At 52.0% G+C, this 25,676-nt stretch overlaps 7 protein-coding genes across 7 annotated transcripts; 4 read left to right on the forward strand and 3 right to left on the reverse strand.

Moving 5' to 3' along the window:
- Window positions 1–436: 436 nt before the first annotated feature.
- On the reverse strand, window positions 437–850 carry N0V96_001251 (uncharacterized protein; the record flags this gene model as incomplete). The annotated part of the gene is made up of 2 exons (XM_053196766.2): window positions 437–724; window positions 797–850. The coding sequence occupies 2 exons, from the start codon at window positions 848–850 to the stop codon at window positions 437–439; spliced, it is 342 nt and encodes a 113-aa protein (XP_053045693.2).
- Window positions 851–3,326: 2,476 nt separating this feature from the next.
- Window positions 3,327–3,767, reverse strand: N0V96_001252 (uncharacterized protein; the record flags this gene model as incomplete). The annotated part of the gene is made up of 1 exon (XM_053196765.1): window positions 3,327–3,767. The coding sequence occupies one exon, from the start codon at window positions 3,765–3,767 to the stop codon at window positions 3,327–3,329; it is 441 nt and encodes a 146-aa protein (XP_053045692.1).
- A 1,477-nt stretch (window positions 3,768–5,244) lies between these two features.
- Window positions 5,245–6,150, forward strand: N0V96_001253 (uncharacterized protein; the record flags this gene model as incomplete). The annotated part of the gene is made up of 1 exon (XM_053196764.2): window positions 5,245–6,150. The coding sequence occupies one exon, from the start codon at window positions 5,245–5,247 to the stop codon at window positions 6,148–6,150; it is 906 nt and encodes a 301-aa protein (XP_053045691.2).
- A 1,157-nt stretch (window positions 6,151–7,307) lies between these two features.
- On the forward strand, window positions 7,308–8,867 carry N0V96_001254 (uncharacterized protein; the record flags this gene model as incomplete). Its single annotated transcript, XM_053196763.2, has 3 exons — window positions 7,308–7,781; window positions 7,842–8,708; window positions 8,766–8,867. 3 exons carry the CDS (start codon window positions 7,308–7,310, stop codon window positions 8,865–8,867), a joined length of 1,443 nt encoding a protein of 480 aa, XP_053045690.2.
- A 4,913-nt stretch (window positions 8,868–13,780) lies between these two features.
- N0V96_001255 (uncharacterized protein) lies at window positions 13,781–15,041 on the forward strand (the record flags this gene model as incomplete). The annotated part of the gene is made up of 3 exons (XM_065756180.1): window positions 13,781–14,058; window positions 14,148–14,301; window positions 14,364–15,041. The coding sequence occupies 3 exons, from the start codon at window positions 13,781–13,783 to the stop codon at window positions 15,039–15,041; spliced, it is 1,110 nt and encodes a 369-aa protein (XP_065615420.1).
- Window positions 15,042–17,574: 2,533 nt separating this feature from the next.
- N0V96_001256 (uncharacterized protein) lies at window positions 17,575–21,437 on the forward strand (the record flags this gene model as incomplete). The annotated part of the gene is made up of 5 exons (XM_065756181.1): window positions 17,575–17,674; window positions 17,738–19,170; window positions 19,232–19,350; window positions 19,585–21,310; window positions 21,387–21,437. The coding sequence occupies 5 exons, from the start codon at window positions 17,575–17,577 to the stop codon at window positions 21,435–21,437; spliced, it is 3,429 nt and encodes a 1,142-aa protein (XP_065615421.1).
- Window positions 21,438–21,743: 306 nt separating this feature from the next.
- N0V96_001257 (uncharacterized protein) lies at window positions 21,744–25,028 on the reverse strand (the record flags this gene model as incomplete). The annotated part of the gene is made up of 5 exons (XM_065756182.1): window positions 21,744–22,220; window positions 22,349–22,552; window positions 22,609–22,685; window positions 22,743–22,846; window positions 22,897–25,028. 5 exons carry the CDS (start codon window positions 25,026–25,028, stop codon window positions 21,744–21,746), a joined length of 2,994 nt encoding a protein of 997 aa, XP_065615422.1.
- Window positions 25,029–25,676: the final 648 nt, after the last annotated feature.

The raw sequence follows: 25,676 nt of genomic DNA on the forward strand, positions 1-25,676 counted from the left end.
TCGAAGCTCTTCTTAAACCCAGAAACAGGGTTGCCAGGACACCTGGGTGAGAATCAAACCGGCTGGCCACCGGGGCTAAAGAAGCCGCATTCCGACAGAATAATATTCCAGCGCTCGGCCTCGTGAAAACGCTGAGTAGACGGAAGGTTTGGGAAGGGGATCTCGCGCCAGTTGACGCATTCCCACATAGCAAGAGAGGCAAAGTCGGCGACGGTGCGGCAGGGGACGTTGATGGCGTACGTGTTGTCGTTGCACCACGCAATAGCCGAGTCCTGATTGCAGGTGGTCCGGATGCACTGGCGCGCCTGCACGATGCAGCGACCGACGTTGTATAAGTGATTGATGCCAGTTTGAATATCGATCTGCGACAAGAGGCCCCACCGGCCAGCCCCGCAAGTTTGAGAATAAGCCTAGTGTTCATTAGTGAGACTGTTGTTCAAGCGTGATGGTGAAATGGTGGTAACTGCGAGCTTACCTGGCGAGCTTCGATGGGGCTACTGTCGTGCGCGGCTCTATTTTCGACACCGGACTCGGTGATGTTGACAAAGATGGAGGCCTCGGGGGTGTCGGCGAGAATCTGGGCGTTGATGGCCTCGATATCGGCGCCTTCGTAGTACACATCAGGACCTCCGGGAGTGAGTGGTCCCTCCCAGCCCAGAAGGCCGATGGGGTAGGGGATTACACTCTCGTCCCGGGCAACAAGTCCAGAGTCAACTGGAGAGGCCTAGAGAAAAGCAAGAATTAGTAATGTTGTCTGCCATGCATAAAAGAGTCTTTTGTTGGAGTCGCGACTTACATAAGTGATGCGAGCCATGGTGGCCGCCACGAGTGCGGATAGAACAGTCTTCATGATGAATAAAGTAGACCGAGTGAGACTCTTTGAGGTTGACTGAGTGCTTATGGTTGATGATGAGAGCAAGTGAGCGGGAACTTGATGAATGGTGAGACTTGACCGAGTCTTTAAACTTCGTGAGTGACAGGCCGAACCGTCCGAGCCTCGGTCATGAGGCTCATCTTTCCACTGGAGTAAATCAGGAATACGCGGCGCGAATTCTGCCTTGAAATCTCAAGCGAAAGGTTTATTCCCTCAATTTTCCTACATTAGACTGATTCAAAGCATCCAAAAGCTTCCAAGTCCAACGGAAATCCTACGGGATCTGCCAAGTAATAGTGAAGTTGCAATCCATAGCTCTGAAAAGCCAGGGTGAAGCTTGGCGGCAATATTCGAATTACAGAGTTCCCGTGTATTAATCTCATAGACTAAGCAGCTTCGAAAGGTTCGTCTGGGCACAATCGACTGAAGTTCTGTCTTGGTGCCACATGGACTGGAGGTTCCCCACTGACGGAAGTTCTTTATGATGGCTTGGCACCAAGCATGACCCTCCAACTAAGGGCTGATTCAACTTTGAAAATTGAGCCCAGATCCAACGGAAATCTCCAAGGCCCGATTCTTGCTATGGGATGGTGGAAAGAATGGCTTTAGAGAGGCCGTAGAGAACGGTCGCGGGCCTTTTCAAATAGCTATAGCGGAGAAGTTTCACTATTAGGAGAGCTGGAGTAGTTCCTTGGTATACCTAAAGTGGACGATAGAAACTAAGTGCAGTGGGTTTTGCGTTGCAAACAACAAGCGAGCAAATCAAAGCGTGGAGTTTTTTCAGTCAACAATTGGATGAATTCCCTCAACTAGCTAATTACGGCAGGACGTTGGCATTGCATGGACCTCGAGTGCATGCCCACTACCAGCATCCCAAAGTTCCAAATATTCTCTCGTCAAAGTAAGCTTATTTTGGCCCAGAGCCCGATGCGAGGTAAAACCATGCCTATTCAGACTTTGACCGAGTGCCAAGGAGGATTTCTGGGGCATAGCAGACCCGCATGCCAAGCGAAGCTGAGAACTGAAGTCCTTTTCCATTGCTTGGCCTTTGAGAGAATATTTTCCATCAGAGTCACGTTCAGTGCTCTCCCTTGCGGCTAGGGACGGCTGCATAGTAGACTTGCGTATGAAGTGCTGGCCGAAAAAAATCCGTGGTCGTATCTTCGTGCAGAACAATGGCAGCTGCGCCGCTCGTGAGCTTTTATACGGGTCAATCCCTGCCAATCCTCAAAACTATCTGGCATCTTTCATGATGGCAAATGTGATATTTCTGTGATATTTCTTCATTTTACTGATGGGTTGCAGACGCAAAGTTAGCGTTGACATTGCCTCAAGCTTATCAACATATGCTACTCCACCACTTGTGCACTCAGTGAGCCCGAGAAGTCCGAGAAATCTACCATATATCTATGGAGGTAAGCCCATCCGTACTCTTCGGGGGGTGAAATCGGGGTCTAAATCAGTAGCCGAGCACAATTCTTGAAACGGGTTGACTCATCACCGGGGACCGATGCCATTAGAAGGAACGGCCTGTAAATGCTGCGGCTCCGATTTCGAAGCTAGAATGTTTTGAGATTCGTGATACTCTCAGCTTCTCAAGCCGCTCAGGGCACGGTACTTCTCATTGACACGTCGGCGACCAAGGCAAGAGCAATGGGTCCGAAGTTAGCCTACCTTTCGGGTAGCTTGAGCCCCCCAGGGTTCCTGGTTTGGTGGGATGCGCACCAGGTGAGACCACTCGGGGGACTCGCAGAACGGCGGCTGTCCCAGATGACAAAGTGGATTCTCCAGCTCGATGCTAAGGGCCTAATTGCTACCAGCTAACGGCATGTCTAAATTTCCCCGGATGTGGAGGCGCCGACGATACAGGGATCGTCCCAGATGCTGATCCGCCGCCAGAAGACGATGCCGTTTTAGCTCGAGAAGAGGACAGAGTTCAACTGAGGTACGCTTATTTAGAGCAATATAAGGTGGGAGGAGATTAGATGGCAAGACATTGAAGCATCTGAACCCCGGCAATGGAGACAGAATGGGATATCTCTCAAAAGCCTGTTATCCAGGGGCGGGGGGAGACGTCCCGATTCCTTGACCCTACGTTTATGGTCAGGCGTTAGCGTATCGCTGGAAACCGGACGAGGGGCTAGCAAACAGCTTGCTCGACAATAAGAAAAAAATCCCTTGATTCCCTCGGCTTGCGCCGGGTCCCCGTGTTAGGTCCCAAAATATTTATCCAAGGTATATGCTGTATTTGGAAAGAGTATGCATGCCGCTCCCTGAAGCGCCTCCGCCTGGCCAGATACCGTTGTACTCATAGCTCAAATCCCGCCGGCCACAGCCACTCTCTGAACTCCCCCCTTTAAAATATATATATGCGTGCGGTTTTTTGTTCTCCCCCCCCCTTGGCCTCGAAAAAAAGGACATTTATCGTTGGTTGGGCGAGCCTGCCTGGCATCTAGCCGCGTCCACCGTTGTAGTCAGCGCCGCCAGCCTTGCGCAACCGCTTGACAATATCGTCCTCGTCCAAGTCGCCCTTGTGGTCGGCGTTGACCGTTATGCTGTGGTGCGGCAGCACCCTCTTGACCTCGCTGCTCTCGATGCTGACGCGAGCCTTGCGCATAATCTTTGTGTTCTGTCCGATCCAAATGACAAAGGCGAACTTGACGCGCTTGCTCTCGACGTCGTTGGCGTACTCGACGCGGACGTAGGCGTACTGGACCTGTGAGTCGTCCAGCTCCGAGGCCAGCTCGGACAGGCCGCCGGTGCCCGTCTTTGTGAGGGTCATTTTGTTCCCGACGGCGCTGGCGTAGGAGATGAGAAGCCAGCTCGTCTCGTCCTTGTCGGAGCGGACGGCATCGTAGGCCGCGGCGATTTCGGGGGCGTCGAGGCCGGACATATTTGGAGGCTGGCGGATGTTCGGGATCGGGAGGGCTAGGAAGACGGCGGCGGCGGAGGAGGAACGAGGAGGAGGGGGTCCCTTTGGTGGAGACTCGGGTCCGTGTGAGCGGGAGAGGTTGGAGACAAAGAGAAAGCTAGATAGGACGGGAGGGAACAGAGGTTCTTCGCTTCTCGAATCCTGCAGGCGGTTTGGGGCCGGAGAGGCAGAGGGAGGGGTGGTGGTTGATTGTGTACTTGGATGAGAGTGGCTCGAGGAAAAGTGGCAGCGGATTGGCGGTGACGGGACTGGACGTTTGGCAAAAGACGAAACGGCGTCCAGCAAAGGCCAAGGTTGCATTCTCCTCCCACTTGTCTGGTTCCAGGTCCCGCCCGTCTTTCCTTTAACCCCACCATCCGAGGGCGAATCATTGGAAGCTGGAGGGGGAAGGGCAGATTTGTCTACGTACCTATTTCTGGTGACTAACAGTACTTCGTACACTAGTCTCCAAGCACAGGCCATGGCCGGCCTCACCCGAAGTCCCTCCGGCCCACTATCGAGATGCTGAGTCATCTCTTGCCCTCACCGAGGAGTCCCTTCCACCGAATTGACTGCAATCGAGTAGTTCGGTGTATCTCGGTGTGAATTGACTCCCAATTTGCATTTCCCACCATGCCACCCCGATACACTGGCTGAAAGCTTAGCGGCTGTTGAAACATTCACCCAAAAGCCTTGATCGAATGCATCTTATCCATCAGACGGAGCAACAATCAACAGCTCAGGTATTCAGACGATGCCCTGGTGTCTACGTACTACTGTACTTCGACACTCAAGTCAACAGCGTTGCAGTCGGTGACTAAGCAGCTGCTTCTTTTCTTAGACCTCGCACACCGAGCGTCGTGGACCCCTAACATCCCGATATCCCTGACCCCTGCGCCGAGTCGACCTTGCGGTAGATCGTGCGACGAAACAGCCCCCATGCAAAACGTCCATCACTGACCTTGACAGGCCCCGTCCAGCACCTGCACCGCAATGGCACGAAGCTGGAGAGGTTGCTTGACGTCGCACGCATGACAGACCTCGACACCCCTTAAGCGCCCAATCCAAGCGCGAATAAGCGTCCGGTCCCCCAGAGGAACATTGGCGCGTCTCAAGACCGTTCAACGTCCGCCCGCTCGGTCCTCGATGCACACCGCGCCCCCCGTGGGGGAACCCGGTCCAAAGTCAAAGGTTCTGCGACACAAGAGCAGACCGCATGACATCAAATACCACACCAGATAACCCCTTCTCCGACCACATGCGAGCAGGAAATGGAACCAAGGGCCCTCTCAACTTGTTTGGTGTTTCTTGGCTCCATAATTGTCGGATCGGCCGGCGGGATATATCAAACGTCGACGTCGCCTTTCGAGCTCTTCCAAGCTTGTTTCTAGAAACGGACGCCGCAACTATTGACAAAACTTTCACCTAGCTCACCCTTTCTGCCTACTAATCGCCCAAAATGTCCAATGAGTTGGCTAGCCAGGCGGGCTGGGAAGCCAACCCGCTATCCTTCTTGTACCGCCAGGCCGTCATCACACCGGCCGAGATCCCGGAAGAATTCGACTTGTCTGATTGCACCCTCATCATGACGGGTGCCAGTAGCGGCCTCGGTCTCGAAGCCAGCCGTCAATTTCTCGAGCGCTCACTCGGTCGTCTCATTATGGGCGTCCGCAACACATCAAAAGGAGAGGCCCTCGCCGAAGGCTTACGACGGGAATTCCCCATGGCGCAGATCCAAGTATGGCACCTGGAAATGGAGTCATACGAGAGCGTCAGGAACTTTGTTGCACGTTGTAAGAAGGAGCTGACGCGGATTGACATCGTCATTCTCAACGCCGCGGTGGTCGCTCAGAACTTTATAGTATCGCGGGAAGGCCACGAGCTGATGCTTCAGGTCAACTTCCTCTCAACCACATTACTAGCCCTCCTTCTGCTTCCAGTCATGAAACAGAAGAAGCCGGCGGGAGATCAGGCGAGGCTAGTCATCGTCAGCTCGGATTTCACGTACTGGCATACGCCAGAAGAGGACATGGTGACAGGGTCCATGTTCAAACCGGCTGACAAGGAAACCCTGTGGGAGTCTGGGAAGAATTATCAGCAGTCCAAGTTCCTGGGCCAGCTTTTCGTCGCCAAGCTGGCGACCTACATCAACCCGAACCAGATCATTGTCAATCTCGCCAATTCAGGCCTCACCAGCGGTACCAATATCGTCAAGCCAGCAAGCGAATCATTCTTCATGGGCCTTATGAAGAAGACTATAGGTCGAAGCGTGGAAGTCGGCGCTAGAAGCTATCTTGATGCGGCAATAGTAAAGGGCAGGGAGAGTCATGGGAGCTTCACCTCAGATGGACTCATCAAGCCGTAAGTCAGACTGCATGACTCTCAAGTCGAGGATTGAGCGACCATGGAGCTAACATGGATTCAGATGGCCCGCTGTGATGTACACATCTGAGGGGAATGGCCTCAAGGAGAGGATATGGGCAGAGACGAAGAAAGAGCCTGGGTTCGCAGAGGCCTTTGCGGAGGTTGAAAAGGGCCTCTAAGCATGTCGGGCCGTAAAGTGCGCAAAATACCGCATCTTCAGTTGGGGAAGAGACGCCTATGAATTACTAAGGAGGCCATGTAATATTTGATGAAATTCCCCAGGAGGCTACAAAATTGAGGGCGGTGTATGCAGGCACGGCATTATCGGGCTGATATAGCTCAAGGAGCAAACTAGGATATATAAGGTGAGCTCAGCCTACTTGGTCTCTCGACGACCATCACTTCACGACTAGGTAGGGGCAAATAGCGTTGAATGAGAGGCAACGGTGCTTCAGCACGAAATAAAGCCACCCATTCAACAACCACCTTGACTTGACACAAATCCGCATGGATCTTCTATCAGTTGCAAAGGTTCACGAGAAATGACGGCTGGATGAAAAGCATACCATGTAGCGTCTGAGATGCCGATGACTTACTCCACATGCGGGCCGTATATTCAAGCACAACCATAGCTGTACTCAGTAGATAACGGCACACCGGCGGCTCACTCTCCCGGATGGTGTGAAGTAGTCACCTTTGAATGTCGTAAAGTAGTGGTCGCAGTAGCACTTGGGATGGGAGGATGTGTTTAGTCTTTGCCAGCTATCTACCTCAATAGTCACACACCCTGAAGGCATTAGGCAATCGAGCAGATTTGTCTTGGATGCCTGCCTTCAGGCGCAATACAGCCCTGCAACGGTCACCACCTTTGAAGTCCACACATACTCTAGTAAGTTTCAGCTGCCTACTTGAACCACCTTGTGGGATCTGACTTACCTTCCCTTGTGATCTATACGGTACCACCATACACGGACATTCACTCAACTCCTTGACCATCGGAGAAAATATATTGGAAGGTACTTAAGCCGTCTTTCTACCTGCGATCTTCTACGACATCTTCACTCTGCATCATCTTAACATCCCTCTATTGACTTCCACCTTCGTCCCAACCGACGCTACAATCAACAGTTCACCGCCCCCACAGACGAAAAGCTCAGAATGGCTTCTGCAGCCACGCTCCGAGAGCTTGCAAAGCAAGTCTCTGAATCCATTTCAGACGAACATCTGGCGGGTAGTACGTTTGCTATCGGCGGCGAGATTCCTGTTCAGCAGCCCCAAGACGAATCCAGCCCGACAGCTCATGCTGTATCTTCTTCGGTCGTTCTTCGGTGGGACAATCCAGTGGGGCATCTTGGCCCCCAGCGAGTCTCTTTCCCAATCGCTTCAGACGACGACGCCGTAGCGTTCAATCACCTTCTTGAAGTTTCTGAAAAGGCTACATTCGGCCTCGACGGGCGACACGAGTTCGATGAAACGTACCGCAAGGCTCAGAAGCTTAGTGCAGGTGATTTCTGCACCAGCTTCTGCCCATATGAGACAGGCATCATCGACGCTGTTTGCCAGGTTCTTCTCCCCAGCTACGAATTGGACGAAGACAAGCGGGCAATCCGTGCGGAGCTGTACAATATGAATGTAAGTGGGTTGACGTATGGTGGTGTACAATCTCCATCTCTCTGACATGACCTTCCACAGATCTACTCTGGTCCTTCGGGCAAGTTCAAGGTGCACGTCGATACTCCTCGTTCGTCCTACCAGATTGGCTCTTTGGTTGTCTGTCTTCCAATGCAGCATGAGGGCGGCGAGCTGGCCGTGAGACATTTTGGACAGACTCATTCCTTCGACTGGGCCAAGAACTCCAACAACTCCGTCATTCAGTGGGCGGCCTTCTACAGCGACTGCGAACACGAAGTGTTCGAGGTTACTGCCGGCCATAGGGTTACGCTCACATACAACTTGTATGCTACAGCAGGAAACGGAGACCTCGCAGGTCAAGTGTCTGCTTTCAGCCCTACTTCGCTGCCGCTCTACAGCCAGATTGTCGACTTGCTCGGATCCAAGAAATTCCAGTCCAAGGACAGACTTCTGGGAGTCTACAGCACGCACGCTTATCCTCACACCGAGAAGGAACACGGGCTTCCATTCTGTCTCAAGGGTCTTGACATGGTGATTTATAACACCTTCAAAAGCCTAGGCTTCGAAGCACGTTTGTGTGCAATTCTCGAAAACCCGAAAGGCTTTCGCAGGCGCAAGCTGTACAACGGGGAATTTTCTGATGAAGATACAGATGCCGAGCCAACGCAGAGGAAGATGACATTGGCGAAGAACAATAACCGCGCCGAATCTGACTCGGAAGACGACGACGGTAGGAAATACTACACCAGAACCGTCGGATTCATCAATCAAGCATACTCCACTGACGAGCTGGTTGAGTATTCAGATGACATGAAACGCATCATCAACCAGGCCATGAGAACCGATAAGATCAACTTCGACGCCAGCAAGATTATCTGGCTGAACAAGAACAATGGCGAATCGAAACAGCAGGTGTCATATATGGCAGTACGTTTTCCTGCCGCCCACCTTTGAGATCTGAATTTAGCTAACATGCACTTGCAGTACGGCAACGAGCCATCCTCTGTGGAAATTTACTCATACTTTGCCATGGTCATTGCAATCCCTGCTACTGGAGTGAATAAAAGCGATGACGTCGAAGCGTAGAACCAAGCGCCATATTGACGGAAAGGACCTCGGGGTGAGAAATGTTGATAGAGACACCCACAGTCATAGATAACATGCCCATGGGATGGAGTCAAGTATCAGTATATCTTCAGATGACATAGTAAATATAATCACCTGAAAGGTTTGCGAAGGCCAGCGCATTATGAACAGGACCTAGGTTTTTTGGAATGGTGGACGGTCGCAGCCCAGCAGTAAGGTACCATCCATGTTCAAGTCCAGGTTTAGCGGAACCAACATTTCCCCGATCAGGCTTGCAGCGGGAATGGGACCTTTTTAGGCAACCGCCCAATGTTCCAAACTGCCTTGCTCTATATTCTTCCCAGATTCCTTGCCCACGTCACAACAATCATGAGTCCCCGTATATGCTCGTGCACTCTCTGCGGCTGGGTCGTCGTCGATGCACCAGGCAGCGTTTCTTGGTTGAATCAGTTCCGCGGAGGTAAGTGCGCTGGTTTTGATTTTGGGAGTATGAAGCATCCTAATTTTATCCGAAGTCACTTCAAGTCCATATGGCGTTATCCTCACCGGTGTTGGCTTATACGATGATCCGGAAAGGGGAGCGTTCATAGCCCCAGTCGACCGCGACCGTCGATGGGATGACCCAGCCTACGACAGTCCAGAAGAAGACCAATTTGGCGCTATGGGCTTCCCGCCAGTCAACGGAAGACATGGCTTTATTTTCCATGACGCTTGCTGGGAACTCCTAGAGAAGGTCTTCCATCCGAGTCCAGTTCCCTTATCAAGACTGTTTGACGTCTGCGAATCACTCCCATTTCCGCTACTGTCAGTAGGCATCAGCTGGGGTCACGATTACGGGGGAGCCAGTATCGTCGATAATGAACACCACTTTCCGTTCGAGGGCAGATTTTCCGACCGTGAATACATGGATCCCGACCCCGTTCTCAGCGCCAACCCGTACGAAGCTGAAGAGGCCCACCGCCTGCTCATCGAGGCACCCGAAGAGCCGCCAAGTCCAAAAGGGCCTACTTCTAATGCTACAGTGCCAGAGCGAGACAGCTTTCATGCGCTCCCAGAAGAGCTACGGTCAGCGATCGCTATTTGCCTGCCGACCTTGGATGTATTGAACCTACGACTGGCCTCACATTCGTTCTGGACCATTTTCAATAGTCAACAGTTTTGGGCCTCGAGATTCAAACACAAGTCAGACCGCTCATGGCTTTTTGAATCCCAGGACGGGGCTCGGCTTCGGGACTGGAGATGGCTGTATCATCGAACCAACAATGCGCACATAGGTCCTAGCCTCCAGAACAGAGTTCGTATTTGGAACCTAGCCCAGAAAGTTGTGGCAGCTCTGGACTTTCAATGGATCGACAGTGACTCAGAACAGTCACAGCAGCGAGACGCGGCGCATTGTTTGAAGGTGTCTGGCGATTTGTGGGAGAGCCCGAGTGGACCACACTACTCCCACTTAGATAGGGGTTGTTTTATCCGCCAAATGTACCGCTTAACCATCCCCGAAGACTTATCGATGATTTCCATCTGGTCTATTCCTATAGGCGACATGCAGTACATCGCTGGACTAAAGTTCACCGCAGTGGCGGGCGATGTTCGTCAAATAGGCTACCAAACTACAACCGAGCACTCGGTGGGCATTTCAGGTATAAGTGGCTTCAAGCTAGCTGTGGGAGAACGGGGAATTCAAGCTTTGCAATGTATCAACCAAAGTTCCGATACCTCCCACTGGATGGGCAGTCCGGGGATATCGCTCAAGACGCTCCGCTTCAACGTAGGCGAGCGCATTAACGACCTTGATATTGGATTTGATGTGAGTCAGGTGGACCTTTCAAGCTATATCTCATGTAAGTATGCTGACTTCACAGGGTTGCAAAATTGTGAGCTTGGCTATCTCTCCACAGTCTTCATCTATCGTAAGACTAGCCCAGGATGAGAACAGATTGAGAAATATGGGGATGTGGTACCCTGAGATCCCTGGACCAGACCTTTGCTTGAACGAAGCTTCTTTCGCCCCTAGGGAACACTACTTAGACGGATTCAAACCACTGTTTTGGACCTCCTTCGGCGGTCCAGCTGGTACCCATCTTAGCAAACTCAACAATCTCAGAGTCATCCTAGGCCCCGCCGGCATACGCCGTATTGACTTTACATACGATACTCCGGAACTCGATAGAGCATTTGGGTGCCAAATGCCTGGAGATTGGACGAAGGAACTCAACTTTGCAATCGATGGGGCAGGAGGCGAACTCATCAATGCGGTCGATATTTTCCAGGAAAATGTTGACCCTGAAGACGCCTACACATGGATGGTTGAGGAAGGATTCATAGCTGCGTTTAAGGTTGGTCGCCCATGCTCACTTGCCCGTTGTCCAAACTTTCCCGCAAGAAATGTGCGCTGACGTAATTACGTTGAGGTGTCCACGAACCGAGCAAGAACCTGCTTCTTCTCCTTCCAAGAGGATCTGCCAAGTCATACTTCTTTTCTAGTCGCCACAGCTCCTGGGGAGGCCATCACTGGGTTTTACGGAAGCCAGGTAAGCGCGTCTGCATACTCACTTCGCGTGTCATCTCGTGGCGTACCTTTCATTGACTGACGGAGTCGTGGTAGCATTCCCATGAGGGTAGTAGCATTTCAGCTTTGGGTGTTATCTCTGAAGCGATCAGAGGAAGTTGAGGATCATGTTGAGTTGGTACCGCGACAAGGTAGAAATCGTCAATTGGCCCCCAAGTTCTGGGGAGGGCTGGGAAGTGGGTTATTGCCCAAGTCTTGAAGTCTGCAATTACCGAATGATTGGCCACGTTTCTGTGCATGTCACGCTGTTATGTAGTTCGAAAGGCCGGCGGCGGACTTTTGTGGAGTTTCCACTGAGCTTGTAATCGCATGGACGAGGGAAAAGAAGGTAAGGCAGTAGGATGAACTTAGGAAATCGTTATTCTCGACAAAAAAATGAAGGCTTCCAGTAGATACGATTAGAGACGCAACAGTCTTGAGGTAACATATGACCGAGGTGGCATCCTATTCACTTCAACCCTTAAGATTGCTGGCGGGGTCAGATAATTGGTCACAAAAGCCCAGGTACGCCCAGTGTGAAGTCAATCGCTGCCTGGTTTCTTTGCACGTTTGAGTGGCGACATGGAATATATCGGTACGGATCAATACCTAGGTGGAACATAGCATGTGAGGTTGGCCGTCACCCCTGTTTATCTTGCGCAAAACAAATGGGCACCCCTGGCCTATTCACTTTAAGTAGCTAGCCGCGTCGCGAAAAGTCGCGTCTTTGACCAGTGTACTACTGCGTTTGTCCCCTAGCAAATCTCTCACCCGCTCTGCCAGCGGTTCTCAGCTGGCCCGATGGAGTAATTCTGCCTCTGTACCAGTTCTTGTGCTTGACACCGATTCTCATATCCTTACCTGCCTTTAGGCTCTAATGACTTGATCCTACCTTAGTCCCACGTACCAGCCAGTAACCTAGCAAGTCGCTGACAATAGCAGCCATTTTCGCAAAGGGGGACGTGCTTCAGAACACAGGCTGACCCAACCCCATCTATCCGTATTCTTACCTGGATCATCATTTTCAGTGCCGGCAAGCGACCTTGCTCATAGAGCTTCACTCTCAGGTTGAACGACGCACTCCCTCTTCAAACTCGTGTTGCACGCGTCTCACGTATAGACATCACCTAAAGGCCTATATGAGCCTATTTCAGGCCAAAGACGTCATCTCAAAGCAACCACTGTGACAGCTCGAGTAGTGGTCACATCCCGCTTCCCATGTCCAAGGCTCGCGCTAGGTCGGAGGCAGCGTAAGTCCTTCATAACCTTACTCATCGCCGTATCAGCACCCTTCATCGCAAAATTAAACCGTAATCTTTATGTCATAAACTGACCGACTGTTGTCTTCGCGACCTACAGCATCCTGGGCATAGACTGGGGCAGCACCGCCATACGTGCAACCATTTGCATCCGCAAGACCAGGGAGCTGCACCCGATATGGAACCGTGGCGCGGTTCCTGGACATGACATCCGCTACCAGACCGGAGCCTTCAACTCAACTCTCTACGTCGACGACCGCGGCGGCATAGTGTACACTGGCGAGGTATACAACGGAAGCTGCACGCCCATTCCCTCAAAATGGTTCCTGTGCGAAGACCGCGAGACCGGTAACCCGCTCCTCGATGGCCTCCTGGCCAAGTTCAGGGGCATGGAGACGAAAATTCGTAGGGCCCTGAAAGCCATAGTGAGGACCGTCTTTCAGGAGGTGACAGATTTCTGTACCGATCGCGCGCTCCATATTGACGAGGTTGGCCTGTCGCATCCCGCGCACTGGACGGCCCAGGAGCTATCCAGCTACGAGAACCTAATTGCCTCCGCCATGATGGAGTCTAATACGTTTGCAAACGCACACGGTCGCATCAAGCTTCACGTAGAGAGTCTGGCGTCGGCTCACTTTCTATTCTCGAGCCCGCGTCACATGAAGCAGATACTCACTAAGGTGGACGAGCCTTGTCATTTGGTTTTTCTTGATTTTGGAGGACACACAATGGTGAGTCAGCTACTATAGCGATGCCCGGGGCTGTAGGATCTTTTTCGGGAGAGATATTAACGGCGGTAGCGCAGAACGGCTGCATATTCAGCGCAGTACGACGGAGTGGCGATGAGTTGAATTATTTCCAAGTTGGGGAACCCTTTAGTAAGTCCAGTCACATCTTCCAAACGTTCACCCACAGAGCCACGTCTAACGAACGATCAATCAGCCGCTCATGGCGGTACACAACTATGGGAAAAGAGAGTTGATGATTTTGCAACAAATTACGTCGAAAAGTCACTCAAATCGACTCTACTCCCAAGCCAACGAGCAGACCTTTTAGAGATGTTCCACCTCAAGATCAAGAGGCTTCAAACAGGCTTATTCGCGAGCATGGCCTTGCACGCGGAAGATCCAGATAACCACAGCAGTATCTCAGTACACTTACGCGCGACCGATGCCAGGCAATGCTTTCTCGACGGGCTGGAAACCCCTCTTAGACTCGCCAGGAAGAAGATTGACGCCGCTGTCGCCTTAGGTTCGAACGTCAAGATTGTTTTGTCCGGCGGCAGTGGCAAGAACATTCTGGTGCAGGCTAATCTTCAGCAAGCTTGTGCTCAACTTAAGATTGACGATCCGTTTCTCTTTTACGAGGCGGTCGGCGAGAAAGAGTATGTAGATTGGAAACTCGAAATTTCCAAGAGGCCCGGAAATGAATACGTTGCTAATATGTTTGCCTCGACAGCTCTTTCAATATCAGCAAAGGAGCCGCACTTGCGGCGGTTGATAATATCACGGTGCAAGAATTTATTAACAGGGGCGCTGCTTTCGGTTTCCAAATAGGTCGCCCGCTGAAGAGCGTCAATGGCAGCTTCATAAGCTGGGAGAGTGCTGCCACTCTAGCTCTTGATTCCGTAAGATTCCCGTTGAACTCCACTTACTTATAGTTCCCGCTGACAAACGCTAAATCTGGCAGGACGGTCCCCATTACTTTAGAAAGCGCTACAGCGGGACCACGAGGCTCAAGATTGTCTGTGACCCTCTGCTGCAAGCCTCTGCCAAATGGGATCACGTCCCATCAGCGTGGTGCTACGACATTCTCGAATTGGCGCCGCCTACCAAGGGCCACTGGGAATTCTGCTTACAGTTGCATGACTTCGGTGACGGCAAGCTGGGACTAATAATCCGAAAAAACAAGCTGTCGTGGAAGGGTAAAGCCGTGCTGGAGAAGATGGCCTACGGCCCCTTTCCCCTCGAATACGACACGTCTTCGAAGTGTTGCCTGATCAACTTGGACCGGGTCAAGACCGATAGTACCGACTTTGAGAGTGGCATCTTCCTGACCGAGGATGGGAAGCTTGTGCCGTGCGACCCGGAGGCGGTGAACGACCAGATCCGGGATCTGCAAAAGGAGAACAGTGATCGATTGAGGGAGTCGAGCGGGATCAATAAGTCCATGCCGCAAAAGGCGAAGGAGCAGCAAGAGAAGCAGGGGAGGCAGCAGGAACAACTGGAAAGCAAAGCGACGGGAAAGCGGCCTAGGTCCACGTCGGGTTCTGAGATGAGGGGCAGAGGGAAGCCGCGTAAGGAGTCCGGCCGTGATGACGAAAGGGGACAGGAACCGGCCTACAAAACAAGACTCATGAAGCGGTAAGGTGACGCGAAACGACGGAGGCAGCAAGCAGGCGGGTCCTGAATATAGGGGACAGTCGGGCACGGGCCTTGGTTGAGTGCTCAATGTAGATATCGTACAAGCTCAGCCCCCTCGCCTTGGAAATGTAGCTACTAGTACTTATTATACGAGAAGAGTGATCTGCCTCCTCTTCGGTCGGCACCAAGATGATCATCGGAGGGTTAGGGGAAAGGGAGAATCATGTTCTAGTGAAGAGGCTGGTGATAATGATCTAGAGGTGAGGGGGAGGGCAATTGAACGTTTGGTGGGCGAGATTTGTGGCTACATGTCAAGGTTGGAAGAACAGTCCAAGATGCGAATTTCTAAGACGCGAGTACAATAAGGAGGTACTGGATGAAGAAGGGTCCCCGTGCAGGTTCATTCGAGGAGGAAGAAGAAGACACCCAAGAATAAAAGGATGGATGTGCCGCAAAGGCCGCAAGTGGAGCCATTTATATGGCCAGGAGCCATAGACACCGACGAAGATGAAATCCAGATGCCAATCATGCAAATAACTACCTCCCGAGAATGACTGTGCCGGCAGACCTGCTCCCGCCCAGGCGAAACCGCTCTCACTTACCATCACTTGGGCTGTCAAATATCTGCGCTTTGAATGATACCCCTGAAGTCACCTTCACTAGAAGTAACAATATTGTTCGCATACAGCACCCAGAAGTTCGGGACTTCAAGCCTTGCTAATTTTGGGGACATAGAGACAATGTATTGACTGGCAATGTATCTTTCAAACTTCAATGGGGAAAGCAAGCCAGCTTGCAGCACTTGTTGCAGCAAGAGGATGCAAAAGAGAATACAGAAGGTGTCTCGGATATGAAGTCGTAACATTTTTGAGCAATGTCTTATGTGTCCTCATTCGTCGGACTCACTGATTCTGTGTCCCAAGAAGTTTCCACCAGATACGAACCACATACTTGAATAGGACTAGGTATTCTCGTTTTTAGGTAGTTGTAGACATCGGAACAATCTTGCCAAATTCATCAAAGCTGAAGAATACTTCCGAATATCGCGAAACCTTCTCTCCTAACCATGAGGCTTGATATGGATATGACTCTGTTCGTGGAGAAGGCTTGAGAATGGTTACTTCTTCAGGCGCTTCCGTCGGAGAGTAGAACGCCGAGTCAAGGAACAGAATCTTTGGATGTCCAACGATCTTTCTACTCAATGCTGGCTGGCGTATTTACTTTGATTCGGATGCTTCTATGGGGCCTAAAGTCAGTCATATCAAGATTCACGTGGCTCGGCTTCTTGGCGATGTTGAATTCCACACAAGACTATTGCCCTAGAGGAGTAAGATATGAAGCTGTTAGTCAAATCTCAATATTCAGGATCGCACCATAAGACTCTATAGAAAAGTGAGATAATCAACAAAGCAGACATTGAGATACAAGCTTTTGAGGGGTTTCCCCTTTTACAAGCTAAAAGCAATGACAGCATGCCTTGATGTGAAGATTGATGAGGTCAAGACACTTAGCTGGTCATTTACCATCGAAACGAGATGGGATTCAGGTCGCAAAGCCCACGAGATGAATAGGATCGATCTGCCACGGATTATTTACTCAGATTTGGATATCCGGTCAGAGCACTCACCAGCAGCGAAGGTAGGCAATGCGTTGCCGTAGACCTTCCCTACATGCAGGAACGTAATTTATCAGAGAATTGAGACTCAATTCGACTAGCCTTCTCATATGGCCATTAACTATCAACCTTCACATACTCTTGAACTAACTGATCCTCCAATCCTTTACTAAGTTCTGTAGACTCATATCCAGAGACTTTCCATCACTACACCTCTCTGCAGGTACTGTGTCATTGGGCAGACGTTACATTTATATGCAAAATTCACGGCCAGTGGGACATTCTGATTTCAGGGTTGAAGCAGTGGTATCACTTCATTACTTTAAAGAAGAGGTGCCAGAGTCAAGCTCTCAGCCTCAGGGGCCTTTAGCAGTGAGTCCTCCATAATACTTGAACCGCCAATCTTACCCCCAGAACTTGCTGACTTGGGTATTCACATGGAATACATGTGAGCCACGCGAGCCTTTCGACAATGCATGGAGGAGTAGCCACCCACCGTCTGAATATCATCTCAAACCGTTCCTTCCCTCAATTTCCATGGCATCCCAATTCACCTCACCCTCACGTGCTTTCGTCTCGACCCAACCACTGATAAGCCAGGGATTGAGAAAAACAAAGGCTTTTTGACCGCCCGCGCACATATTGACTAGATTAAGAGCCCATCCACAAATCTCAGATTTATTGACCTGCCACAAGAGCAATTTGACTCCCTCCCGGTTTCTCTTCTCTTTGTTGTGCTTTGCCTTCTTCTTCTTCTTCTTCTTCTTCTTCTTCTTCCTCCCGCGCACACCCTCAATTCTGGACTGTCTTCACCCACGACTCCCTTCTCTTCACAGGCAATCCAACTTTTCGATTTACCCTATTGTCGCCGAATATCGCAAGAGATCCTTGCTTAACCGACACAGAGGAGGAAACCATCACGATGGGCAAGCACAAGTCTTCTTTGAAGGCTTGGTGCTACAGTCTCATGCCGCTCTTGCTCCTCACTCTTGCGGTCAATATCTGCCAGGCGCGTGGCAGAGGTAAGAACTATCAATCTCACGTCAATATGGATCCATCTGACCATCTTCTCTCTCTTTCTCTAGACCACAAGAAGCGAGACGACCTCACCGAATCACTCGCCTCAGCCGCTTCCACCGACGGAACCAGCCTTTCCATCTCCACGTCTGAACTCCAGGAAGGTCGCGTTGTCACTCGCATCGTGACCACCTCTATTCTCATCACTCTTCCCTGTGGCACCTCGGAGGGTTCTTCTTCCTTCAGTTCCGACCAGATCACCACCCCGTCCTCTTCCCACTACCCCAACACTACTACAGGTTCTGAGAGTAGCCTGATTCAATCCTTGAACGCTACAATCGGCCGCTCTGCTTCCTCTTCCAGACTTACCGACTGGAACACAACTGCAGCCAATCCTGGATCCTCATCGACTGCTCTGAACTGGAACTCTACGATCGCCGGCCCAGTGGTGTCTTTGTCGTCCTCAGATTCCTCTCTTCAGAGTCACCAGCCAACTGTCTCGGGAGCGACACCAACTGAGACGGGAAATCACAATCTGCCTGCGTCCTCTACAAAACCATCCTCCACCTTCCAGGAGAGCCAGCATGGTAGCACAAGCGACATTGTCCCCGCCTCTTCGCTGCAGACATCTTTGACCGAAGGTGGTACAGCCGAGACCCCTGGTGACACCACAGGCCCTGATCATACCCTGGCGTCCACCAGCAGTCCCCAACCATCTCAATCGTCCAGCAGCATCTCCAGCATCTCTGTCTCTATCGAGACTTCAATCTCAGATGTGACTACCGCTACAACTATCATCAATGTGCCTCAGACATCTCCCTCTGGCACTAATCGCAATGCCGAAACTTCATCCATGTCGGGATCTGTTTCCAGTGGTGGAAGCGCTCATGCAACGACCACTTCCGCATCTACAACAGAGAATGATCAGCACTCTACCACAGTTCCCATCGTCTCTACTGAGGAGAACCGGAAGTCAACCGAGAAGGGTGATGGTGACGATTCCAAGACATCTACCAAGAAGGGCAACGATAATGATCATGACAAGAAGTCTACCAAAAAACAAGACGATGACGACAAATCCACCAAGGCATCCCCGGGCAGCACCCGAGACAGCACCGTGTCCTCTACGCAACATGTCTCTTCTACTCAGCACTCTGCTACTCCGATCTCAACTGCTGTGCCCGGAAGCAGTGAAACAAATGGTCCTAGTTCCACAATCACATCTTCTACCTCTTCGGAGACTGGAGATCTCACATCTTTTTACTTGACGGCCACGATCAAGCCTCCCGAAGGTGTCGAAACTTGGACATGGCTCACTTGGAAATCTACCGAGGTCACCAAGACAACTACTCGTGATGGTCAGGCGTGGCCAACAATCTTCCCCGCGTGGTCTTGCATCGGAGGACAGCTTCTCTGCCATCCGAAGTGCCTCATCCCTTTCCTCTTCTGCGATCTCCCAGCCATCAATCTTCCGGGCCCGGTCGGCTTCCCTTGGGCCAAGGTATGCCCATCCCCCTAGATGATTCTATCTTCTCGACGCACCCGCTGATGAAAATAACTAGCCGCCTCCCAAGAAGCCCAAGGGTAAGCCTCGCAAAGTCAGGAAGGACGACCCTACCGATCCCGAGGATCCCGAAGACGAATCGGAGCCATCTGAGACCCCTACTTCCTCGTCTGAAGCGTCTTGCACAGCAACCACCACCGTCTATCCCGACTGCAACCAGGGATGTACTGCCAGCCCTATCATCGGTTCCGACTAGTCTACGAGCTTCACCACCAGCTGTAACACAGCCACCTGCAGACCCTCCATTGTCTGCAGCACCACCGTTGATACTACCACAACGACGACAATCACGACTGTGTCCGCAACCCCTACAGAGAGCTACTGTGGCGGTGTTGACTCGAGCTGCCAAAGCTGCAAGGACAAGAGAGCAGGGCTCTCGAAACGTTCCCAATTCGTCAAATGGGATCCTCAGCCAGACCCTGAGATTCTCGGCGGACCTGATGGACTCACAGATTTTGCGACCTGGTCTGCGGGTAAACAAAACTGGTTTGACCGCGCTTGGAAGTACTTGGCTCACTACTGCGATGGTCTGGATCATTGGAGACCTCTTGGCGATTTTGTCGATGGTGCAAAGAAGCTGGTTGGTTATTCCACCATGCATGCCGACGTCTGGGGAGACCAGCCTATGATGGGAGGTACCGGACCACTCTGGGGTTGTAGCGGAATCATCATCATTACGAAGAGAGGCATCTACACCAGTCACGTCTGGGAGGTTCCCAACTTCTGGAACCAAGGCTTCGGGGAGTACGACATTGATAAGGAGTTCCGAGAGGGCGTTCTCGAGTTCCTGGAGACCGGCTCAGGTGACCGACCTGGCGATGGCGAATTCATTTTGCAACCGAACAGACCAAACAGACTGACGAATCCTCCGCCGCCTAGACCTGGTAACCCGATACCGGATCCTGAAGACGGTACCAGAGGTCAGTTCCAGACACCCTATCCTGGAATTGAGCAACTCAAGGAAACGACCCCGATCTTCGACAACATCCCCGAGGACACTCTCCAAGTCATTTTTATCTATCCCCTCACTGGTGGTCAATGGAGCAATTCGGTACCCCCGAACTATCCCGACTACTTGCCGCCTAGACATCCCCAACGGCTTCAGGAATGGAAAGACTGGGTCTCGAACCACCTTGGCTTTCCCGCGGACAAGTTCACTAATGTGGGATACCACAAAGGTCCTGGGTACTGGCCCAATGCGGACGAGAATCATCCGATGAACAACTATGTCCCGCCCTATGGCCTCATCTGGTGGCAGTATTATCCAGCCCACGTCGTGGAAGTGCTCCTTGATGGCACGAAGATCTGCAAGCCTACCATCAAGGTCTATTGGGAGACCTGGCCGGTCTACGAGTTCTCCTGGTGTCCCCCGGGCACCGAGCTGAAGCGCGACGAGAATGGGAGCGAGTCATGCCCAATGCCCGCCGCCCCTGCAAAGTCGTCTGCTGCGGCTTCCGGTGGCTCAGCTTCGGCTTCCGGTTCCGTTCCCGCTTCCGCGTCTGCCTCGGCCGGCTCCCCTGGTAGGCAGTCCTCCGGCCAAGCCTCGATGTCCGGCTCCACTGGCGGTCAGTCCTCCAGTGGGGCCTCGACGTCTGGTTCTCCTGCCAGCAACTATACTTCTCCCAAGAGCAAGGTTGTCGTCTGGGTCACCGCCACTGCCGAAGTCACCGTCACTAACGACATCGATGTCACCCTGACTGTCATGCCCTCGGCCGCCGCCCCAACCTCCACGGCTGCGATTTGGCGCATCGTTCGCATCACTCAGGACATTAACTTGGGTGATAGCAACTCGAAGCATATTGCCACAGTCAGTATAGTCCAGATTGAGGAAGGAAAGGAGGTCAACGTTGTCACGAACAGAGACAGTGATGGCGGAGACCCTGTCAAGCTTCCTCATGAGCTGGTCACCACTGACAACTCGGGCGGCAAGTTGACCATCTCTTTCAAGGATGGTGACCAGCCCTACGAGCTCAAGTCGGAGATTGGTGGTCACACCCAAGAATGGTTTATGAAGCAATGGGGCAACAAGATCGCCAACGGTCCTTGGTGCAAGATCATCAAAAACACCACGGGCGAGGTAAGCTCTTACAATCCATTCTTGCCGTCATCTCAGGTCATTCTTTGAATTTCGAGGCTAATGTTCTTCCTTCTAGGGCGTAGTCAAGCGGTCTGCGGAGTGTCACTACCGTGCTTTTGGCCAGTAGAGACCTCGAAGCTACCCAGATACCCCTTTCTCCCCATTTCAAGCACATTCTAGATTGGACGAAAGCCCTGAATGACGAGACTTAATGGAACAAACGGAAACGGCATTGCGAAGGATTGGCACAGGTATTGGCCGACATAGATGCCAATGTCCGCTGCGGTGAGGCAGAGGATGGCACTCTCAATGCAAAAAACCCCGTTCATCATGATTTTTGTGAGATTTACCGTGATCCTTAATTTCTGTGTGTCAACTCTTGGTCGTGAACCCGTTCCATGAGAACCTTCCACGGGTAACGTGTCGTACTCTCCTACATCCCATACTCCTCAATGACACTCCTGGGCTCGGTATACTCTCCAACCCCAACGAACGGCATGCTAAGCCCAAAGGCTTGAGGTCCCCCTACGGGCATACCTTTCTCCGTCTTCCAGAGAGGGTGAGCAGGTAGCGCGATAACATTAACACGCAAGCCGTAGCGGAGATCCTGAGACCCGATAGCTTCCCCATCTTGGCCCAGAATCGAGATCAGATCAGGCACCGTACACACCACCTGTTGATGGCCGCTTTCTGAACCCTCTGCGTCTGTGAGAGCAGCGTTAAGGTACTCATTCTGAAACGGGATGAGCATATGCCAGTCTGGAAGCGATGTGTTCTTTGTCTCGGAGTCCTTTTCTTCGTCGGCAAGGGGGGCGATGAGGACGCTGCCCATCGTGTATCCACCACCCACATATCGCCTTACATCGATGATCTTGCCTGTAAACAGAAGTTTCCCAGCACATACTTCGAACTGGGAGCGGATTAGTCGAAGATTCTCGAAACCGGATCATGAAAAACAGGAGTAGGAGAGAGTCCTACTGGACTTCTCAGGGGTAGTCTCTACTCAGGGCCAAGCTGCGCGTGTGGCAAATTACTTACGATGGCATCGACATAGCTAGACTTCCTCTTCCGTGCCATATGAACTGCACGACCTAGATACCAGGCTTGCGATACGGTATTGGGGACGCCGTGGGACTTTATGGCCGAGCCGGGTAGCGGCCTAGCGCAAACGGCGCATCCGAGGCCGAGCTCAATTGCTGCCGTGCGCAGGAATCGCTCCAGGCGAATTGGCGTGTCGGAACTCTATGTTTGAACCAAGTCAGCATGCAAGAATGGTTGTACTCGAAGAATCGAACTACCATCACAACGGACACATTGCCCCTTGCGTCGGAGAGAGCACAGGGAGTTAGCGGGTGACCATAGACGCTCAGCGTGGCTGTTCAAGACGCTTTGTTAGCTGATCATGGTTTCTCTATCGGATTTCACTTGCTACCTTGATACATAGTTGGGTATGCTCTTCCCATCGCGTCACCATCGACGACCGGGATGTCATAGTGTACGCCGGTTGGGAAAACACTAAGACCATTGCCTCCGCCACTACTCTCTGTCAGTCAATGTTCTTAACCAACCTTGGCTTTTTTGCTCACATCTCGTCGATGAAAACGCCATGAAGAGGTAAATCCCCCAAGATCTTCCTCACGGCATCGATACCGCTGGGGATCTCAGAGCCACCAGCAATTCTCTCGTTGATAACACTCGGGGTGCCATACCAGGAACCAAAGCATACGGTGTCAGTGTCGGCGAGGGATGAGGGTGATATAATCCTCATCTTGCCTGGCTCGCTGTTGCGTAGGACATGCAGACTTTTGAGGAATTCGTGGTGGGTTGGACCTCCGCCACCAGTTCCTAGCACACCACAACCCGTAGAAATCAACTCCAGATCTACCTCTGAGACATACCAGACCCCTGCTTGGATGTCAGGCCGGTAGATCTCGAGATCCACCCGCAGGGAGGGCTTGGTGGTAGGCTCGAGAGCGTCTGGTATACTCTCTTTTGGGACCTCGGCCTCCTCATCCTCTTCTCCAATTGGCGCCATGCTCTCAGGGAAGGTATTGGGATCCTCGGGCACGCTCAATTTCCCAACAGCTCTGACTTGTATCCTCATGGCTCCGTTATCGACGTATTGAAGCGGCATCTTGTTCACCTCGACAACGCGGACGTCTGTAGAAGCTGCGCCCTTCTGGACGGCTAGATCGATAGCCTTCTGGCACGTCGCTGCAACAACTACTTTTTCGTCTCTTCCCTCGAGGATCTCAATCACGTCGACTTCGCCAGAAACCTTGCCAATAGCAGCGCCAACGGCATTAGCGGCGCCTTGGTGGATAGGCTGAATGCACTTCTCGACGCCTTCGAGATTGTCTGTGACGAGAAGAGCACCGCCTCCCACCAAAAGAACATGTACAGGGGCAGCGGAAACCTTCATCTGCTCAATAACACCTTCCAACATCTTCTTGATCTTCTGACGCGCCTCTTTTATAGTTGAGCTTGGGATATCTTTAATGAGGCTCGCGTCTCCCAGCTTCGCTTTCCCAGAAGCCACCACAACATCCGTTGCTGTGAGTGTTGGACCGCCAAAGATCCTCGCCTGCTCAGTGAGGAAGTGTCCAACTGACCCTGGGCCAACTGTGACAACCCCAAATTCGGAGTCCATCTTCACTTTGCTGCCGCCACCTAGTCCAATTGAGACGACCTCGGGCATTGAGAATGCCGTTCTCACACCACCGACTTCCACGAAGCCAGGCGCTTGTCGAGGGAAGCCAGACGGCAGCAAGGCACATACGTCTGTTGTTGTGCCACCGATGTCAACGACGAGCACTTGAGGCTCCACTTTCCCCTTTTCCGAGGTATCGGTAGGATCTGTGGTCATCTTCTTCGCTTGATCGAGTCCAGCGAGAAAAGCCGCTCCAGTCATGCTATTTGTCGGACCGCTGGCGAAGGTCTTGATGGGGAACTCGGCTGCCGTATCAGCATCGATGAGTGTGCCATCGTTCTGCGACAGGTATAGCGGACACGCAAGCTCCAGCCGTGCTATCGCGGTTTTGAAGCCTCTAGTGACCTTGTGTGCAGTTCTCAGAATTGCGGCATTGAGAATTGTCGCGTTTTCTCGCTCCAAAAGACCCGGCGGGCCTATGCCGTGGGAGCAAACCACGTCGAGACCGGGCACTTCTTCCAGCATGACCTTTTTACAAGTCTCTTCATGCAGACCAGAATGATCCAGCGGTGAAAAGATGCCGACTAGGGCAACTGATCTCACCCCAGACGCGACGATATCTCTTGCCGCCTGGCGAATCTGCTCATGGTCGAGCGGCGCAATCTCCCGACCATCGATCTCCAGCCCTCCATCGAGATAGTAGACTCCGCCATCGACAATTCGATGAAGGCCAGAGGGGAAGTCCGAAAATGGGGGAATCTGTCTTGTAAAGGGCCCACAGAGACGGACTACAGCGACCTTGCTAAGCCGTCGCGTGTCAGCCTCAACAAGTGCATTGATGAAGTGCGTTGTGCCTATGGTTACACTCAGTACTCGTTTCTGGTCGATTGCTGAGCTCTGAATGACAGCGCGGATTGCAGCTTCTATGCCAGTGGTGATATCTGGTGTAGTCGAGGCCTTGTGGGAAGCCAGCACACCGCGACCTGGTGTCTCTGCGGCTGTAATGTCGAGGATGGCAGCGTCGGTGTTTGTGCCGCCCACGTCGACACCTATGCGGTAAAGAGACATGATAGATTAACAGCGGTATGTTGTTTTGAGTGAAGGGGGAGGCTGACTGCGGACAGGTAAATGGCGTGGTATGCGTTCGATGGTGAGGTCCTTTTTTCCGGTGTCTCTTCTCGTGATGGCGGATGATAAATCTCTTAAAGAAAAGGAGGTTAAACCAAGACAGGCCCAGTAAACCGAGGCTTCGATAAGAAGTTGGCCGACAACAACACAAACGAGATGTTAAATGATCAAGGAGTTTAGGCCAACTACCGGTGTCCGTGTAAGTGGAGGAACTCAGTCGCCAGGAGGGCCCCGCCTGAGCGGTTCGCGACCTCCAAGTTGGCCGATCGATCGGCCAACTTCAGCTCGGACAAGGGTCATCCCCAGCCGAGGCCCTGTGCTCTTCCCCCTAAGTCGAGATAACACCAACTGGAACTTCCGAAAATGCCCCAGAGAGTGATAAGTATCCTTGTTAGCGCAACGTGGGATGGCTGCAGAGTGCCGAGATAACACCACCATAGACCAACCTTTATATCTTCACGGGAACTCCTCTTCAAATCATGCATGTCTCCATGTCGTGTCGCACTTATGCCCGAAGCGAAAGGACTCGAACAGACAGTGCCCCATTCGTCTACAACTCTCTGCAACATCATTTCATTTGCTTAATCC

The sequence above is a fragment of the Colletotrichum fioriniae genome (assembly GCF_027942845.1).
Source record: "Colletotrichum fioriniae strain IMI 355084 chromosome Unknown scaffold_1, whole genome shotgun sequence".
Taxonomy (NCBI): domain Eukaryota; kingdom Fungi; phylum Ascomycota; class Sordariomycetes; order Glomerellales; family Glomerellaceae; genus Colletotrichum; species Colletotrichum fioriniae.